This window comes from Vanessa atalanta, chromosome 22, assembly GCF_905147765.1.
Source record: "Vanessa atalanta chromosome 22, ilVanAtal1.2, whole genome shotgun sequence".
Classification (NCBI taxonomy): domain Eukaryota; kingdom Metazoa; phylum Arthropoda; class Insecta; order Lepidoptera; family Nymphalidae; genus Vanessa; species Vanessa atalanta.
The window spans coordinates 8,562,007-8,584,433 of NC_061892.1; the positions used below are offsets into that span (position 1 = coordinate 8,562,007).

The 22,427-nt window shown below is 33.7% G+C and overlaps 1 protein-coding gene across 1 annotated transcript in view; it reads right to left on the bottom strand.

Annotated features, from left to right (window-relative positions):
- Positions 1 to 22,427, bottom strand: part of LOC125072667 (protein madd-4) — a 395,564-nt gene that overhangs the window by 77,099 nt on the left and 296,038 nt on the right. The window contains exons 7-8 of the mRNA XM_047683327.1: positions 6,888 to 7,070; positions 3,959 to 4,075 (exon numbers count right to left, since the gene is read on the bottom strand). Coding sequence (XP_047539283.1) covers positions 3,959 to 4,075; positions 6,888 to 7,070 — 300 coding nt within the window. The remainder of the gene's footprint in view (positions 1 to 3,958; positions 4,076 to 6,887; positions 7,071 to 22,427) is intronic.

Sequence of the window (22,427 nt, forward strand, 5' to 3'; positions counted from 1 at the left end):
TCAGGTGGCCCATTTGTTTTGCTTTGCTATCCATCTACACATGCTATAAAAATATGTCCTATCAAAATATAGCATATAAAATAATCTATCATTAAAATAATAATATATTTTTAATGTACGTTACATTGCGTACATAATTTGAATTAAAAAAAAACGACTCATTCCTACACATCACCTTAACCTTAATCTTACCAATTTAATCTTAAGGGACTTAAAATACTGATATAATAATTGTCTTTTGTTCATAAGTAGAAATATAAAAACTTAATTTCATTTTTCTAATTTTACGAACGAAACGAACTTTCATCTCAATTTCACCCACAATTGATATTTATAACATATGAAATGACGAATTTCCATGTAAACGTTCATCCCCCATTCATTTCAGAATCGTTCCTTAGTGCTCACTGCGTTGTACGTCAGTCAATCGTTTTAAAGTTTTATATTAATTTATGACGGTACCCACTATGCCAGAAAAACAGGTTTACTCAAATTATGGCAACGGCGACTTTAAAACGAATGTTCGCTGAATCCAATAATAAGTTTAACGCTCAAATTTAATAAATTAATAAATAAACTTTTTACGACTATTCCACGTTTTAATTATTTTAATAAGTTTTAGTGGAGCAGTAACTCAGGTAGTAATTGAATTAACCTCGTTAACTTAATTAAAATTTTAGTTACGATAACCGAGTATATTCATCATTTCTATTATTATATGTGATTTATTATTGTATTTTTTATGTCATTGGTTGGCGGGCGAGCATATGGGCCGCCTGATGGTAAGTGGACACCACCACCCATAGACAAAGGCGCTGTAAAAATATTAACCATTCCTCACACCACCTATGCGCCACCAACCTTGGGAACTAAGGTGTTATGTCCCTTGAGTCTGTGATTACACTGGCTCACTCACCCTTCTAACCGGAACACAACAATAAATAGTACTGTTATTTATCGGTAGAATATCTGATGAGTGGGCGGTACCTACCCAGATGGGCTTGCACAAAGACCCTCAAGTCAGAGCTATATCTTATAAAGATATATAATATATGTACGTATAAATAAATAAATATATTTTTAATGGAAAATGTAGCCGTGGGGTCTTCGTACTATGTCAAGATGGCTACGGGCATCTAGGTTAACATCCTGAGCCGTACCCAAGAAGGTAGCATAATCCTAGTGATTCCGTTTAGATCAGGAAAGTGCAGGCCTTATAGGCCTAGAGGCATAATAATAAATAGACCAAAGACATATCTTTTTTACATCGACCATTTTGTTGTAATACGTTGCTAAATGGCGCTGCATCCTTTAACTTCCACGCCATTTAAACGATGACCATGAATGAGGACAATTATATCAAACGTGTAATAATTGCAACGTTAATCTATTAGCTACTTGCAGATCCCAAGGTCCTGGACTCAGAATCTAAGTCAGTTTATTAGTAATTATTGAGTTATCCTGTAAAGAAGTATTTATTAGCAATACAGAGTCAGAAATTTGGCAGTGTTACACTCTCTTGCCTTGAATTGTCTATCAGTCTTTGGTCGTGGTTCTGTCAAAGAGTAAGATAATCTGGGTATAAATATAAAGGCAAAGACAGAAAATGGAACTCAATTTTGTAAAAGTAATAAATAGATAAAACTCCTTGTAAAATTTTGAGTCCTATGTTCTTGGAATTTAGTTAATTCTTACCAGAATAAATATTATTTCTTACAACCATAAATGGCTTAAGTGTTCGGTACCCACAAAGACGGATCTTCAAAAGAATTATAAGAAAATAAGTGTCTTATACGAAAGTGTTTATTTTGTTACCGAATCACGTATTCGCTCGTCGAGTAATCTAAGAAATTCAGGACACACGTAGACTGTGTCATGGAGAAGGGTTTTATAGGAAAGTATTCATCCTGGTATTATCGGCTAAGATACAAGCTTAGTTCATTTAGTCGAAACTTTTATTCGTTTGATTTTATCTGATATCAGCTATTTTGGAAGCAACAAATTAAGGACTTGATGCGCAAATTGTTTATTTTAAGGTCAATTTAGATTAAGATGCGTGTGGGAAAGTAAGTAACAAGGTTTGAAGCTTATTCCAGCATGCTGTTCTCATACTATTGTAGGTTTAAATGTGTATATGCTTTATATTTTAGATTATTTGAAGATAATGATGATGATGATAAGCAAACGTTTCGAGTTTTTTCCGAACAGCTATGTCCAAATTAAACTTATAGCTACAATACAAACTTTTGTTATTTGTAGAAATGAACCTCAATTTTCGAAATAACCAAATTGTTTATTAAAATATTAATAAGCTCTTAAAACTTGCGGTGAATGAGTAATGAGTAGGAACTTAGTGTAAAATATTCACGTCCTATCGGGTAAGTTATGTGAAGACGCTAAGGAGGATTGTTTATTTGCTCATATCTCGGTAAACAGCGCGTTTGTCGTAAACAAGGGTGATTTTACCACGAGGGCGTGCTCGTTCGGAATTTTTAAGGAAAATAGGAAAATACTCGAGACCTTCCTGTTAATACGAATGTTAATAAAAGAGAATTGTTCGGCTTATTTCTGGGTGAAAAAGTATATTTTTTTTATTTTGGAAGCGTTCGTTTGTAGATATAATAATATTTTAATACAACAACGAGTTCTATTCATAAAGAAATATTTCTCAAATCCTAACCGATTTAAAATTGAAAAGGAACTTTGTTTCCCCCTTGTTTGTGTCACCCTTTCTACTGATCATTAGTAAATTCAGTATAAGCGTTGTCAGGAGTACAAAATAACATGAAATAGAGTACTAGGGTACCTAATAGGGTACCTAGAACTTGTATCTCCCTGAATACACAATGGAAACTAATATATTAATAATTACGAAGAAAAAATATTTTGTTTTATTTGTGACCGGGAATTTTTAATGAATGAGGAAGATAATGTGAGGCCTTCCTCACAATATGTTCACGTTCATGCTCAAGACCATTCTTGAGCATGAACGTGGATGGATAGAGGAAGGGGACGACCAATGAAAAGATGGATGGATTGTGTGAAAGATGATATGGCTGGAAAGAATGTTACTTGTAAGATGACGTCAGATATACGTATGGAAGAAGAAGACATGCTGCGCCGACCCAAGCAAATTGCGATAAGGGCAGGAGGATGATAATATTATTCATTATTTGGTCATTAACTAATGTCATTATAATAAAGTCTTAATTTCATAATTCATGACGTAACGTCATTTTTATCATATTGCCGATTTTTATTTACTGGTCGTGGTCTGTTTGAAAGTAGGTCATTAAAACACGAAAGTTGACAATCTTTTTGTCCTCATTGATGGCACGTACGCGTATAGTTTGTAATCTTATATTAAATAAAAATAATAAATGACAATTTTCATTTCATGTTAGAGTATAATTATTGTATAATAATAAAATACAATTGAATATTATAGATATTAATGTCAAATATCAATTCTTATTATTGTAGAGTTCGAAGGGTAATTCAGTGTAACTACAGGCACAAGGGACATAACATCTTAGTTCCCAATATTGGTTATGTAAAGTATGTTTAATATTTCTTACAGCTCCAATGTCTTTGGGCGTTGGTGGCCTCTTACCACCAGGTGGCCCATTTGCCTGTCCGCCTACCTATATCATAAAAATGACAAAATATGTGTGATGTGAACGAAAAAATCAGCGACATTTTTATAGAGACGTGCAGTCCTCCTAAATAATTTAGGCGATCATTATACAATTTGAACTTTTAAGACCACAGCTCTGAGCTCTAGCGGAAGTTTTTGAGCTACGATATTATTCGACAGCCAGATCCTCCTAGCCTACAATATATGACTTACGACTTTGACAGAGGAGTTCATATTTCATTAAGCTTTCTTAATGCCAAGTAATACGTTAGATGCTTTAAAATTAACCTGAAATTTGATATTTTAATATAATAGTATTACCTGACATCTCCCATCGATGCACATGTCCAGGCTGCCCGGTCTGCACCGAGTACCATCAGATACCCGTGCTGCTAGAACCGCCACGACGACCCTATCTTCTTCATCTAAAGACACCGTCTGCAAAAAAATTGCAAATTTAGCACATCTAGATATTTTTCAATTACCTTACCTATAAATCGGAGCATTTTGATAGATGTTTTTTACTCAATCACTTCAGAACGGCTGAACGGATCTGAATTATATTTGACACAGATATATATAGTCTTTCTTCTTTCGCGAATAAAAACTAGTATAATCAAATTTGTATTTTTTGCTGTCTATACTTATGACATCTTTTAAGCAGGGCTGTCACTCATACTAATGCACTCCAATAATTATTTAAACCTGCATGTGTCTAATTTCAACGAAATTCTGCCACATGTGTATTTCGCCAACCCGCATTGGAGCAGCGTGGTGGAATATGCTCCAAACCTTCTCCTCAAAGGGAGCGGTGGCCTTTATCTCAGCAGTGGGACATTTACGGGCTGGTAATGCTAATGTAATGCTAAAATTATTTAAATTAAAGCCAAGATGGCACAGTGAGATGAATTTTCATGTGCTTAATTTGTGTTTATAATTCATCTCGTGCTCGGCTGTGAAGGAAAGCATCGTGAGGAAACTGCATGTGGCTAATTTTAACGAAATTCCGCCACATGTGTATCTACCAATCCGCATTGGAGCAGCGTAGTGAAATATGGTCCAAACCTTCTCCACAAAGGGAGAGGAGGCCTTAGTCCAGCAGTAGTATATAGGCTGTTAATGTAATTATTTTACTTAAATTTAAAAGGCATTCGTGATTGAACAGCACCAAAACAGGTGCTTGGTTAAATAATAATTTTTCTCTCTTTCTGTCACCGCTGATTTGAAATTTGAAAGAAGAAGACCCAAAATTTAACAACGCATCAGCAACATTTACAGGTGTAACCAATAATACGCACCGAGTACACTATAAGTAAATAGGAAAAATACACCTTTTCTCATATTCATTTAAAATGTTAACGTACAAGCAATAAGAGGAATTTTGAAAGTGGCACCGGTAACCGAGAAGCTATGTGGGAACCGGCTGTCATGGTATGGGCAAGTTATGCAGAGGAATGAGGACCATGTTGTGAGAAAGGTTTTGAGAATCGATGTGGATGGATATAGAGGTAGGGGACGACCAAAGAAACGATGGATGGATTCTGTGAAAGACGATATGGTTAGAAAGAATGTTACTTGTGAGATGACGTCCGACAGAGAAGTATGGAAGAAGAAGACATGCTTCGCTGACCCCAAGTAAAATTATGATAAGAGCAGGAGGATGATGATGATGATGATAACGTACAAGCAATTTATTTCTATAAATATAAATTTACTTTCGTGTTTAATTAAACCGGTACGGACAAATTTTAATGTTGAGTTCGGCTTTCATATAATTACACCTAAATGCCTTTTGATTTTATGCAATGAAGTATGAAATAAACAAATGTTTATTTAATTTCAATAAAACTTAGTAACCAATTTAATGGTACAACTTTTATCGAATCAGAACACTCCACTCAGACATCTGGAATACTTCAGCGTTTTAATAACGTCAAAGGAATGTTAGAAATTGTAAATATTGAAACAACCGCAGTTGACTTTAAAGTTTATATAAATATTTCAATAAAAAACGAATTCAACGAGATGAATTCTCTCGGAAATTTACCTAATTAGCTACGGAATCGAAACCGATATTCTTTATGTCATATTTTGTTTCTTTGTACTGAATCTTTTAATTAACACAATATATAAACGTAATAAAAAACCCAATTAAAACCGTATAGGCATTTTTATTAGTTTTCACAGAAGTTTCCACCTAAGGAAAATACTTGGAGCTAATTCAACTTACCCTACTCAAATTTACTTGGTGGTAGGTAGAGTATTGTTGTGTTCTTGTTTGAAGGAAAAACGAGCCAGTGTAACTACAAGACAAGGGACATAACATCTTAGCTACTAAGGTAAGTAGCACGTTGGTGGCACAATGTGCCATTTACCATTAGTATCTATTCATAATAATAAAATGTGGTTTAGTAGGAACACATGGCTGAATATAAGCTTTGAAATTACATAGAAATTCCATGTTGCTTGCCTTCGAACCTGCAATCATTCGATAAGATCCTCGTGTTCTACAGACTGTACCATCTCGGTTATTTTATATTTTATTGTACAACTACATACAACTTGAGTAAAATTTTTAAGACGGTTTTCGTAAACATTTCAAAACTAAATGCTTTTAAAAGTATTGCTGTAACAATAGCAAGATTTCTTTCATAAAGTTTCTATGTATATTTTCAAGAATTCAGCCTTGCGTCACTCTTATCTTCCAACTGGACTCGAATATTTTCCATTATTAATGCATAAAATTTAAGAAGAACATAACCATTATTTCGGAGAAATAGAAAACATGTAAAACTTTATAATTTTCTTGATATTATTCCTGAGAATATATTTATTTATGTTTACTTGATGATAATAGGACTTTGTGCAAACCGATCTAGGTAGAGTAAGGTAGTTGGCGCCTTGAGGATGGAGCACATTTCTTACAGCGCCAATATCTACCACTGTGTTGACCTTTTCTTATGGTCCGTTTGTCTAACTATTTCATATATTGTATTGAAATCAGTATGAAGTTAATTGTACATAAGATTGCCTTAAATTCCATTGTATAAGTAAATCTACATAGAGTATTAAATACTAACAAATATTTACAGTACAAATTCAGAACGCATGTGACGCACATTTCGACATTATCATCTTAATAAATAATATTAAAATCAACTAATTAAAAATTTAATCTTTCCATATAACATATGTGTCCCTGTGGCAAAAAGACTTATGTAAATTATCTTTTATAGAAATCATCGCTTACCGGCTCAGGGTTTTGTCCAGAGTGTTGTGGAGTTCCACGGCAAGTTAAAGCGCATGGTTCGTCATCGTCTCTGTGAGCCGTCCAATGGAAGAGCTCCCCTCCGTATGGGGTGTTGTCGTGAGCGCTACATTGCTGTTCCCGCCAGATATCCTCTTCTAGGAGAGATATGTTTCCACGACAGGGCTGAAACAAAAGCCATAAATTAAATAGTGTTATGTATTATTTTAAATACACCAAGATTTCAAATTTAATAAAATCATAATTTTTTTTTTGAGTATATGTAGCGTAGGCATTACTTTTATTTTTAAAAGTAATTGTTTTAAAATTAGCTTATTACCGATCATAATAAAATATTGCATTCAACTGATGGTAAGTGGTCACCATCACCCATAGACATCAGATGCGTGAGTGCGACCAATTAAGAATAAGCCATTCCTTAAAACATCACCACCGACCTTGAGAACTAAGATGTAATGTCCCATGTGCCTGTACATACATTCAATCCCCCTTCAAACCGGAACACAACAATACTGAGTATTCCTGTTTGACGGTAGATTATGTGATGAGTAGGAGAGACAGAGTTGCACAAAGCCCTACCACCGAGTAATTTGGTTACACATAAGAATGCTTCTGTTTATGGGTTAGACAAAGTTTAGTAGTCACCACTTACAGTTAAATGGCTCACGGTAGTCTGAAATTGTACCACAAGTTAACTGTTCTTTTATATTAACGTTATATTTTATGTTTTTTGTAAATTTGTATGTATATATTTAGTTCTTAAGTAATAGTGTTTTTTTGCGTCTGTCTGATTCAATGCGGTTTTTACCATCATATAGTCAAGACGCTTAATTATGCTTTCAGGCCCTAATAGTGCGAAAGCTGACTAAATTATAAGAACCACATCAAAGGAATTTAGTACGACATTGTAGGACTTGAAAATGTCTACAGAAAAGTCTACGACATTATATCTTTTTATGTATAAGTCTCAGTGACCACTTTTAGGTTTCAAAAAAGGAACATAGTAAATGGCAATTTTTTTTTGTCAGCATATAATACATGACATATTCGCTTTAAGCGTTTTCTGTAGATTTTTTTTTAATCTTACTCTTGCCACCCTCATTGGAACACACAGTCTTATTACATCATACATAATTATCTACGCTTAATAGCTAATAAAACGAGTTTATACAACATTATTGCCTCCTCCGATTGAGGAAAAGCTAAAATGCTGTTACATTTTCCGACCTCATACAATAAATTGATTCTTTTTTCAAATTACTTTTTCGTTTCGATATTTAAATATTTCTCAAAAAACGTATTAATAAATTGATTAATAGATTTTTTAAATATGAGATATTTTATTTTATTGTATAATGTTTGATTTTGATATTAGATTGAAAACGTTTTCCTTCGATATTTCTGAGTTTATAAAAGGGAACAGGACAAACGTACCGTTTATGAATTTAATCGACATTCCGAATTTTCCTTCCGACGAGACTTCGTTTTTAGGTTGAGTTTCTATGAAAACAGTTTTAATATTGTCGAGTTTATTTTAGCATTATGATTTTAAAAGTTGTTAATTTATAAGCGATACACATTGTAAATGTTTATTTTAAGTTTTAATAATGACTACTGAATCCTTTTTCGGTATTGTTGACGTTATATATTTTATGCCTGAAATCATTTGTGAAGTAAATGATAAAATTGATTCGAAATATGTTAATATTATGCTTCATCAGATAATCAATTTTATATATATTTAAAAAAGATTCAATTTTCTCTGGGCAGTTGCGGCGATTCCACATTTTAATCCGTCTAGAACATTTATTCAAGTAAATTTCATTCAACAAACTAATAAAAGTCGACCGGCTATATAAGCCGACGTTTACATAAAGTGGGTGCTACACTGAATGACAATAAGAATTGTTATTTGCCGTTTCTTATTGACTGCTGACGCTTTTAAATCTGATTGGAGCATGCTTTGTTTTTTCAACGAGATTTTCTCGAATTTCGTTTGACGACTTTTTTTTCTCTTATAAAGTTTCAAGGGTGAATATTAAACAATGCTTTGGATCGATGACGTCAGGATGGTAAGAAGTCTTATTTAAGGTTTATTCGTACTTCGGTTTCATTTAAGTACATTTTTTTTATGTCATGGACTGGCAAATCGTCCAGCTGATGGATAATGATCATCACTGCTCATAGACGTTGATACTTGAAGTATTAATAATTTCTCATATCAACTTGGGGACCAATTTGTTATTACCCTGTGCCTGTAGTTGCACTGACTGACTCACCCTTCAAACCGGAATACGATTAATTTATGGTTAGGCAAAGATTGCATAATATTCCTTACACTATTAGGTAGCCCGTTTACATGTTTATCTACCCACTAAAGATAAAAAAATCATAATTTAAGTTCAAGAGTTTCATACCGTCATATAAGTGTCATACCGTCATGTAAGTTTACTTGGTGGTAGGGCTTTGTGCAAGCCCGTCTGACTAGGTACCACCCACTCATCAGATATTCTACCGCCAAATAACAGTACACTGTATTGTTGTGTTCCGGTTAGAAGGGTGAGTGAGCCAGTGTATTCACAGGCACAAGGGACATAACATCTTAGTTCCCAAGGTTGGTGGCGCATAGGTGATGTAAGGAATGGTTAATATTTCTTACAGCGCCTTTGTCTATGGGCGTTGGTGACCACTTACCATCAGGTGGCCCATATGCTCGTCCGCCAACCAAAGCCATAAAAAAACCGTCTTCTTAGTATAAATAAATAATATATTTTTACACATATATATCAAAGTCAAAGTCAAAAATCTTTATTCAATATAGAAGTGTTTACACTTGCCTATTGATAGTCAAAAATCTACTTATTATATATTTTTATTACTCTCTTTAACTTCATAGGTATAAATACGGGCTAATACAAAATGCAATCGAGCGACGCTGTAAGTAAGAGCTATAGTAACATCCCACTAATGTTCCACTTAGAGCGAAGGTTCCGTAAATGAGCGAGTTAGTCGTGCTTATCCCATCGTGAATTTAACTGCGGGTTCGTGTGAGTTTGCTCGTATATTTTATTATATGGCTAAGATTTTTTAGTGTTAGCCGTGATTTTTGTTGATGGTGCCCGATAAGATGACCTTATAAAATTCCACTGTGGCTTTGTAGTAACAGGGCCAATATTTATAAGTCTTCTTTTGCTAATTAGACTGGAAGCAATGGAAAAATTAAATCAATTATTAAAAAAAAATAATCTCACGTCAAAATAAAAACATTGATAAATAAAGCATATTAAAAGATGGATTATTTGTTGATTTTCAAGCAGAATATATATGAAATTAATTGTACATTATTCACGTACTCCGTAATTTAAATGGTGAAAATAAGTAACTACTGAGTTACTTGCCGGTTCTTCTCGGTAGAATCTATTTTCCGGTGGTAACTTTACATTGAATTCAACACTGTAACATGGCGATTCAAACGTGCTAAGCCGACTCGAATAGAGAATATTTGATTTTGATATAACATACGTGTTTTGAACATATTGTTGTCACTCTGTAAGCCTAACCATCGTTATGTTTTTTGGAACGATGTTCTTTGACGCGTCTTAGGGCGTGGACCCATGTCTACGGTGCGGCGCCGTTTGCCGTGCAACGGTACGGCACCGCCACAGCGCAGGCGCAGCACAGCGCTACGCCATCTGCCGGTGGCGGTGCCGTCCTTTTACCATTATAGAACACAGAAACAATTCATGTATTATTCATATAAAATATTTATTGCTAGTAACTTTCGACAGCTGAAAATCGTCGTATCTGCATTTCGATACAATCTGGTAGTACGTTAAATTTTATCTTGTAAAAGTAAGATTTATTTCAAAGTGCTTAGAGACTTCTTTATAGTTTACTCTGTGGTGTTGCCAGTTAAATCGCTGAATTTAGAAATAAATGCAAAGGAAACAATCATTGCTAAAAATCATTATCTCCCAAGAGAGTCTCAAGTTGATCGGAAAATATGTACAACATTTTTGTTTAGGTTCTTATAAACAGCTTCTGATACCAAAGCAAAATACCATTATATTTTTCACTTTAAGTAATTATTTTGGCGCCTATACAATATATATTTATATAAAACGCGCTCTAAATTATTATTTAGACTAACAAATTCTCCTACTTTTAATATTAGACGTTAGTTTTAACAACGTGCGCTATTAAAGCTCTTGGTCTAACAATTTTCTCGTTGGATACGTTGACATAATTTTCCACGTACTATAATCTAGTGTTATGTGGAACCACGTCACATTAAAAGTGAAGCGAAATATTCAAAGATCTTCAGAGAAACGTAATATAAGTAATATTACGAAACAATATGTATACTTTGAGGAGATTAAGTTAATCAGTACGTTGATACCTACATATAGTATATAGACATTGAAAAACAATTAAACAAAAATAGTTTTAAGGCGATAAATATGGTTAAAGGATCGAAAAAAAATAAAATAGAAGTTTATTTTATTAGTTGATTTACAGACGGCGTAACAATAAACAAACAGATATAATCACACACACACACACAATGCAATATGGTTTGCTGTTTTTCAGAAGGATAAGTGAGTCAGTGTATCTACAGTCACAAGGGATATAACATCTTAGCTCAGGTTGGTGCTGCATTGGCGATGTAAGGAATGTTTTAAATTCTTACAGAGCAGATATCTATGATCGTTGTGACCACTTAACATCAGGAGGACCATTCATCCTAAGAAGAACTAACACTGAGACCTAACAGTGATAAAATAACTGAAAAATTGCCTCAACAAGATGGAGCCGCCTTATTAATAGTCGCAAAACGAACAAGAAGAAATAAGCGAATGTCATAAAATGGGAAAACTTGTACATTACTGGAGAAATATTTGCGTTATCGACTGATGTTTGCGGGTTCAAACCTAAGCAAGCACCATTGAATTTGCATGTGCTTAATTTGTGTTTATAATTCATCTCATGCTCGGTGGTGAAGGAAAACACCGCGAGGAAATCTATATGTGTCTAATTTCGTGCGGCGTGGTTGTGTATGTTCCAAATCTTCTCCACAAAGAGAGAGGAGGCCTTTGCCTAGCAGTGGGAAATTTACAGGCTGTAACGGTTCTGTGATATATACATATAGTTAATATTTGATTTGTCCATAAATGGTGACCATTTAACATCAGGTGACCCATTTAACGGTCAGTCTGATATCTTAAACGAAAATAAAAAAGTGTAATCGATCTTATCAAAGTTACAAATTTGTTTTATTTAGTATTAAATTGTTATAAAAATTAGCATATTGATAACTCTTGTTACCGATAGTTTCCGAAATTACATAAATGTAATATATTTACATAAATGTAACTGTATGTGCATACTAATTAAATTTTCTGCGAGTGACCTACTTGCAACCTCGTTCCGCTAAACTATACTGTTTTACATAAATTTATAATTTGATCTATGACGTATTTGAATCTTATTTATGTGTTTTTAATTGCCGCCACTAAATACAAGGTGACCAGCATTGAACATTGACATTAACAAGCTGTTTTTATATACTTACTTCTTTCTTGATTTTTTTTTATGTAGGTAGGTGGACGAGCAAATGGCTACGGGATGGTAAGTGGTTACCACTGCCCATAAACACTGGTGCGGTAAGAAATTCTAACCACTCTTTATATCACCAGTGCGTCACCAACCTTTGGAACTAGGTAGTTGTATCTCTTGTGCTGTGATTGCATTTATAGCGTTAATAGCTCAATGGATTACGGGTCACCTTGCGATGTAAAAAGTCGCAGGTTCAATCCTGACCCCTTGTGCTATAGCACGTATCCGATAGAATATATGATGAGTGGGTGGTACCTACCTAGTTGGGCTTGCACATAGCCCTACTAACAAGTATGTTCGTATGTAAGCTCTTGTATTTAAGAAAATAGCTATACTATCAATTTACAATGAAACTTATGGAACAATTTCATGAATCGGTAGTTTTATTCGAGAGACATATGTTTATTATACATCTTTAAAAAGCTAGTCGTTGCTCGCTAGCAACTGACGCCGCCGCTTTACTCGCGTTTTTGGGGTAGACGTCCTTCCTTGGAGTTAAAGCTTGCTTTATACCAAACTACATCAAATTCGGTTCAGTGGCTTAGTGGTTAAAGCATAAGAGACAGTTACTTTTGCATTTATAATATTAGGATAGTATTAATAGCTCAATGTTGTTTAGAAAGACCACAGTGGCGTGCATTTGGAGAGGCCTATGTCCAACAGTGGACGAATGTGGGCTGATGATGATGATGAAGTTTACACCTTTAAAGACGTATCACTTTGAATGTTACCAATACCAATTATTAATTTTAAGTGTTTAGTGATAAGTTGATGGTGTAACTATTTCAATAAATAAATAAAATTAAATTAAAACTGATAGTGCGTTTCCTAATTAAACTGTGTTGGAAAGCTACACGGATAATCTGTGTCATGTTTTATCTTAAAATAAAAAATGTTATTAAGTTTAACATGTTCCTCGTACATGTAAGATAAACACTCTCAGCCCACTCATAATATTCTACGGCGAAGTTTACAGTGTGTGGGATGTTAATAAAATAGAAAGTGAATAACACTCTAGTTCTTTGCGAATATTCATTAATAAACCTACGATATATTAAATAGATCAATCGAATTAAACATAGTTTTTTTTAAAAAAAAACTTCAAACACTAGCTTCATGCGATAATAAGGGTCTACATACACTTTTTTTTTATGATATCGATAGGCGGACGAGCATATAGGTCACCTGATGGTAAGTGGTCGCTACCGCCAAATAGACAATGGCGCTGTAAGAAATATTAACCATTCCTTACATCACCAATGCGCCACCAATCTTGGGAACTAGGATGTTATGTCCCTTGTGCCTGTAGTTACACTGGCTCGCTCGTCCTTCAAACCGGAACAAAACAATACTGAGTACCGCTGTTTGGCGGTAGAATGTCCGGTGAGAGGTTGGTACCTACCCAGACGGGCTTGCACAAAGCCCTACCACGAAGATTACAGATTCATATTGAATGTATAAAAAAAATGTCTTATTTTTTTGGGCCAGAATTACGCTCACAAAGAACGCAGAACAATTCATTAAATTTCTATCACAATTATATTAAATGGTCGAAGTCCGCAGAGAGTATTAATTTATTATACAATAATTCATATTCATTTAAAAAAATAACTAGTCAAGAACATAGAATAATTAGTAATAATTATTCTATGTTCTTGACTAGTTATCATTTTAGTTTTAATTTTTTTTAATACTGAATTATTTTAATTCAGTATTAAAAAAAATGAAAATTATAATTTTATATCATCAGTGACCAATAATGCCCCACAGTTGGGGCAATCACCTTATCTTGTTAAATAGAAGTTTCATAAGAATTGATAATCACTGGAACTATTACTAGAACTAGTTGACTGGCAGGATATCTTACATAAATTTAATTGTATATGATTGACAAGATTTTATATTTAAAATATACCTAACTAATATAAAAAGAGTTTTATGCAGGCTCTTCTGTTCTTCTTCTCTTGTTAGAATCTATATTGCGTACCAGTGGTATGTTTACGTTTAATACAAATCTGTAAATTGACAATTCAAACGTGCTTGTAAAAGTTTAATATTACTTGAATAAAGTATATTTATATTTGATTTGATTGGATTTGATCCACCATTTTATTTGGAATGGTTATTGATATACATGATATGGCAGATTATCTAACACATTATTAACAATAATTAATTTTATAAAGTGAAAAAAAAAACAAATTATGAAATTAACTCATAGGTACATTAGATACTCATCATACAATCGAGAGACAAGCAGCAATACTTATTATTATTGTGTTAGCTTAAAGGATACAGCTTAAAGGATCCGTGAATCGGTGTAACTAGAGGCACAAGGGACATAACTGACAGTTACCAAGGACAGTAGTGCATTCGCGGTGTAAGGACTGATTTTTTTTTACGGCGTAAATGTCTACGGGCGTTTGTGCCGTACCAAAAGCTCAATGTTCCCCCCTTTTTTATTTTCGCTGGTTAATCACATTACGCGTTTCCCCTATGATGTGTGTATGTGCCCACCCACTAAAAATCAGCTGTACTCACTCCGTCTTTTCAGGAGATATCACAGGATCGCTTGCGCATACTACCGTGACGTCCTGACGGTAGACCCAACTCAGCAGGCCTCCAATCCTTAGGTCAATGTTCCCCTCCCCTAACCTATTAACTAAATACCTACCTAAATAACATTGCATAAACCATAAGACAGCCATATAATAGCTAGTTTCACAATTAATCATTGGTTCTTTCAACTCGCTAAAAGCAAAGTTTACACCTATGTCGAATATTACTTTAAAATTGTTTACAACTATCGAGTACAAAGACTTCAAAGTTGTTCGACTTTCAATAGAAACGCGATGAAATATTGTACGAAGTCGAATGTATTTTAAGTAGTTTTATTCTCATTGAACGTTAAATATTAAGAACTATTTTAAATAGTTATTTAGATATTTTATAATGTAACCATAAATGTGGTTCCGAGATCGATCAGTGGTTGCAGCTGGATGGTTGAGGTTTCAAATTCGGACAAGTCCCACGAGCAACTTACCGGCTTTTTATGGTGGAAGGGGGGGGGATTAAAATTTGATATTATTCTTTATGAAGGATTTAGCCAACGTTTACAGGTTTCAGATACACTTTAAAAATAAATTCAAATTAACACAATTTGGTTTAGTAAAAAAAATATTTAAGTATATTTTCTAACTAATAGCAAAAATGTGATGGTTTGCATGTGTGGATGTTTGTTGTACAATTACGTATAAGCGGCTGGAAGGATTTGGATGTCACTTAGAATTAAGATAGTTTTTGATGTAGAGATATAGGTTACCTAACACCTATTATATTTTTCTAGCTTCCTGCTAGTTAGCAAAGTATAAGACTTTTGTCGCAGTAAATAAGATTTGGAATAATCTTATACACTACAAGACATTTGAAATTAGTAAAGTAATTACGTATAACTTACTTTTGCTTTTGTTTTTGTTCTTTAGGTATTACACATTATTCTAATTTTCACATATATTGCTGTATTTTATATAACGAAATATTTTTATGTAATTATTTATGGGATCGTATATTGTCGGAGCTCTTGTTTAAATATACGAAATTGTAACCGGTAGTTGGTACCCGAAAGACAGGCTTGCCTAGTGCGACCACTGGATGTTTCGTGACTATGTTAACTTTTCATGTCAATAAATTTATTTTTAATTTATTTATTTTATTTATTACTGTCCCGCTGGCGTAAGGCAAGAGGCCTATGAGAAGAAGGTTTAGAGCATTTTCTCTCACGCTGCTCCAATGCGGGTTGGTAGAATGTGGCATAATTTCATTGACATGCAGGTTTCCTTACCATGTATTCCTTACGAATGAACGAGATGAATAAACGCAGATTAAGCATATAAAAGTTAGCTTATCTTGGTTATAACGGCAATTATAGGTTTATATATAGGCGATCTATTTAAGCTACCTCGACTCAGATTTTAAATAAAATTAATTATATTTATATACCATTATATAATACACGCATATCAGGCGTACGCCGCGGAAAATAACGTAAGGTGTATTTATTTTAAATTAAATAGATTTATATATTAAAACACGATTATATAATCGAGCGGTCAACTGTTTATGAATTAATTAATGAATGAATGAATGGATGAATGAATGATTGAATGAGTATATTTTATAACTATTCTAATTTATATACACCAATATTATAACGAGATAAAATTTATTTTATTGTGTATGTGAAGTGATCTCCGGAACCTATAATCCAATTTTAAAAAACTTGTCCACATTAAACCTTAATGCTAAATGCTATAAAGTATAATTTATATTGATATCATTACATTTTCTTTATAAATTAAGTGCATCAGTGCGAAGCCGGGCTCTAGTTAAACTGGCTATATAAAAAAATTGTAATGAGACAAATCGTTCAATAGATATATACCATTGTAAGTAGACTGTATATACATCATCCAGGAAGATTAAGTCACTTCTTCCAGCCTATTCCGACGTAGGATTAACTGGCATTAGTCTGATCCACCTCGGAACGAGACTTGAATACGATATTCTGGACGTCTTTTTTTTTTTTAATTTCTATCGATGCTATTTCTTGGAGTATCGAATTTATAATAAAAATAAAAATATTCTTTTTTCAAATTGCCTCAATTTGAATTATAGTTCGGAAATAAATTTATTATATAGCTTACACTTAGATTATTTATATATGTAGATAATGGTACAGTAAAGAAGACTAAAACAAATGAGAAAACTTTATTATCTTGGTGTTCGTGACAGCTACGCATGACATTCGCCAATCGTCATACTTCTTTACTAGTGTGCGTGTACAAGTAGTGGCAACTGTTGGCCACTATTGCGTTCGACAGTCTCAGTTCATTTCTTTTTTTATGACTTCTTATCAACGTATGATTTTTTGCTCTTTTAATAAATTATTATTTATTATAATGGACTGCGACATTGAGTGTTTGTTTCCTAAATTATAAAAAAAAAATAACTCACTAGTTTCTAGATTCTGAAATGAAAGACGTAGTAACTATGTAAAATTTAAATTTAGAATAATGTCCTGTAAAAAAATCAACCACATAAAAAACGATGACGTATTCTTGTTTCTATATATATTAAAATTTATGTTTTAAAATTAGTATAATTAAATTATTTATTAATTTTTATATATCTGAATATAATACTTATATTATAAATTAAAAAGGTTTACTATTAAATTAACAGTGAATTTTCAAATTATCATTTGTATCGTCACTTCCGTTATTTACACGAATGTTCGATGTTTAGGGAAAATGCTTTTCGTCAAGATAAACAACGTAATATAGGGTTATATAGTATAATCTATACATATAATAAAATTGGAGTGTCTGTTCGTAATATTAAAATTATGTATATACGGTACATATACCAAAATAAAATTTTTTACAATTTTGTCTGTCTGTCTGTGTGTGTTCCGGCTAATCTCTAAAACGGCTGAACCGATTTCGACGGGACTTTCACTGGCAGATAGCGGATGTAATAAGGAGTAACTTACTTTTATTTTAGAATTATACATAGAATAAAAATAAAATCACGCTACAATATCCAAATAACTTAAATTCAAACAACGCGCACGAAGTCGCGGGCACAGCTAGTAATAAAATAAATATGTTATTAATTTTTGGATTAAAGCCAAACTATTTCTCATATAATTACTAAAATGTCTTTTGTTTGAGTAATTAATTTCTTATTTAGTAAATTATTAATAAATAAAGTTAATAATATAACATATAGAATGATAACAAAGCAACCGACTCTATTAAATTAGTTCTGTAAATCATACTAAATAGTCTATACATAGTTTGTATGCTGTAAGATTTTTATTTAAATATTTTAATGATGAGTGCATTGTTCCTCTGTAAAAATTAAAAAAAATAACTATTATAGCGAAATTTTAATTAAAATTAAAAAATATAACTTTGAAAAGAAAATACGAAAATGATTTATTCAAAAAATCTACAATAAGATACGTTTTTTTAAGGCGAAGTAATAACTTTAAATGTTTTATAAAATAAAAAGGCAAAATATGGCTGCCGAAATAAATTAATACTATTATAACAAAAATATCATTTAAATGAACTTGATATTAAGATTAATATTTGAGATATAGTAGTAGTGAGTCACGTTAATAAATTACTAAATGATAATGTACTCAGTGATTTACATCATGGGAACCTTTTGGAGTTTGTAGATTAGAAATTGTAGAAAGAAAAGAAGTTTACATGATATATGATGATTATTCTACCGCCAAATAACAGTACATTGTATTGTTGTATTCCGGTTAGAAGGGTGAGTGAGCCAGTGAAATCACAGGCACAAGGGACATAACATCTTAGTTCCCAAGGTTGGTGGCGCATAGGTGATGTAAGGAATGGTTAATATTTCTTACAGCGGCTTTGTCTATGGGCGGTGGTGACCACTTACCATCAGGTGGCCCATATGCTCGTCCGCCAACCAATGCCATAAAAAAAAAATGACGACGTTCTAAGAAGACGTCTAAAAAGTAAAAGAAATTCCGCTGAGATGAGCATGTTCAAATGTCTCAAGTGACGAAAACTATAAAAGAAGAGGAAGTTAAATGTCTTCATAATCAATAGACAATCATTACCCAATACAACGCCTGAGTCTACATGTATGTAATGATTTTAAAATTCATCTTGAGATTTGATTATAGTAACCATTCTTCAGATAATCTCTCCAACCATTATTTTACTTGGTGGAAGGGTAAGTAATCACTTATCACATATTCTACCGCTAAACAGCAGTACTTAGTGTTGTGTTCTGGTTTGAAGGGTGAGTGAGGCAGCATAACTACAGGCACAAGGGACATAACATCTTAGTTCCCAAGATTTAGTGGCGCATTGGCAAAGTAAGGAATGGTTAATATTTCTTATAGCTTTATTTTCTTGTCTGTAGACAGTGGACCACTTACCATTAGGTATCCCATTTGCTCGTCCGTCAAACAATATTATAAAATAAGAATTCAATAGCAGCTCAAAATTTTGCCCAAGGTCTAAATTAAAATTAAGAGAAGGATAGAATTTGAATAGACGTAATATTATGTCATGAAGGAGGCTTAAGCCACTTCTTACAACCTAACGATCTAAGGCAGGATTAACTGGCATTACTGCGATCCAAGTCGGCGCTGCTTGAGGTTGACAAGCAAGACTTATTTGACAATTTGGAGGTTGTTCCTTTTTATTTTTTAACTTGTATCTATTCTATGTGTTTAAGTAATTATGAAAATTTTATTTTTACAAACTTCCAGATTGCCGAGTATTTTTTTTATGTAACGTTCAGATTTATTTATTTCCAACGAAAAAAAATTGATTAATTTTCAATTTCTGATTATATCGATGATACGAAATGTATGTATGTAATGCTCAATGTTATAATATCGATGAAATTGAGATGGAGCCGGGAGCTATACTGAACCCAATGCAAGAAAAATCGATTCATAAACAAAACAGTACACACGAACCCATAAAAAACATATACGGGCGAATTGAGACCCTCCTTTTTTTGAAGTCGATAAAAGACAGGAACATGCCACATGTAGACATTAATTAAAAACAGAGGCATTCGAGCACCGGTATTTTCTGCCAAGAGATAATATAAGTCCGTTACAAAAGTAGGCTGTGTAAATAAATAAATCACCGGGAAGACTCATCATTACAGCTCCGTTGTGTAGTTGGATTACTTGGTATTATTCTGATCCACTTTAGATTTGTGATTTGTGCGACTGAATATTTCTTAATTTTAACAAATAAAAATGTGGGTGAATATAGAAGTGAGCACGACCAAAGAAACGATGGATGTATTGTGTGAAAGAAGATATGGATATAAAGACGGTTTCTTGTGAGATGATGATAGACAGAGAAGTATGACATGCTGCGCCGACCCCTAATAAAATTGGGATAAGGGCAGGCATTGATGAGAAATTTTATTTTTGAGTTATCATCCACAAGCTTTACACTTAAACGAAGGAGAAATTATGAATTAATGTTGGAAAATGATCTCTTGACCTTTCGTTAGTCTAAGGTTTTATTCTAATTCCATGAATAAATAATACTTTAAAATTAAAAAGAATGAATAAGCTCCAAACCTTTTCCTCAAAGAAAAAGGACTCCGGACAAACGGACTCTAAGAAATATTTATAGTAAAGTCAGGTAAAGCCTACTGAAGTCTTTACTTGTGTCCATACATTTTTGGGCTAACATCATAATATCTACACCTGAGACGCAGTAAAGCTTACACGTCTGCATGAGACAACATTAGACGTCCAAACACTAATAGCAACTTGATATATATTGAACTTATCAACGCAATTTGAGCCTTATTTTGATTGGTATAACGTTGCAAATTACTGTAACTCTATTATGTATCAAGACCTCATTGTCTTTAAGGGATTTTAGTCCTTATCTTCTATGATATAGTGATGTAAATTGCATTGCCTCAGAAATTATAATTTGATATATTTACAATGGCATGCAAGGGCTTATGCTCATAATAATTACTATGATTATATTTGTTAATATTGTAGAAAGCTGTTTGTTAATAAGAACACAACGACGTAGAAGATTAACTTAGAATAATTGTTTAATTATTATTGACCATATTATAATCTTGAGATAAAATACATATATTTAAAAAAACTTCATGTATTAAAATGCTGAAAAAGAAGGATCCTAATTAAAAAAAGGTACGATTGCTTAACGGCTATAATACAATTAGCAAATTCATAGAGATAGATCCTTGGAAGAAAACGATTGCCAAGCTATTTTATTTCTAATAGTGAAAGTTTTTTTTTTTTTTTTATGTCATAAGGTGGCAAACGAGCAGGAGGCTCACCTGATGGAAAGTGACTACCACCGCCCATGGACATCTGCAACACCGGGGGGCTTGCAGGTGCGTTGCCGGCCTTTCAGGAAAGAGTACGCTCTTCTCTTGAAGGTTCCCAAGTCGTATCGGTTCGGAAAAACCGCCGGCGAAAGCTGGTTCCACAGAGTGGTTGTGCGAGGCAGAAAATGTCTTAAAAATCGCGCTGTTGTGGATTTTCGGACATCTAGGTGGTGCGGGTGATATTTGGAATTTTGACGAGATGTCCGAAGGTGAAATTCAGCAGCCGGGATTAATTCGAACAATTCCTCGGAACATTCCCCGTGATAAATTCTGTAGAAGATGCAGAGCGATCCAACATCTCTACGCAAAGCCAAAGGATCAAGCAGATCGGAAAGGGCTTGATCGTCGATAATTCGAGCCGCTCTACGTTGGATACGGTCAAATGGAAGGAGCTGGTACTGGGGAGCACCCGCCCAGAGGTGAGAGCAGTATTCCATGTGAGGCCGAATTTGCGCCTTGTATAGTCTTAGACGATGGGCCGACGTGAAATACTGTCTTGCCTTGCTGAGCACACCAAGCTTTTTTGATGCCAATTTGGCTTTGCCTTCCAATTGACCGCGGAACTGAACGAGACTCGAAACATCAACGCCAAGTATTCCGATACTAGCTGTAGCGGCTAACGGAATGTTCTCGAATCGTGGAGATACGACAAATGGTTTAGCAGTTAACGCGCAAACTTGCGTCTTTTTGGGGTTGAAGTGAACTAGGTTTAGCCGACCCCAGTTCGAGACTTTGTTTAACGAAGACTCGATTTCAGATACAAGTTTGTTCCGGTTTTCTTCGACGTTTTCCCGAGAAATATTAGCACGGCCGGTGTATGAGGTGTCTACGGTGCTGTCGTCTGCATAGCAATGAATGTTACTGATTTGCAACAAGTCATTGATATGCAGAAGAAACAGAGTGGGTGATAGAACGCAGCCTTGTGGAACACCAGCATTGACGAATTTT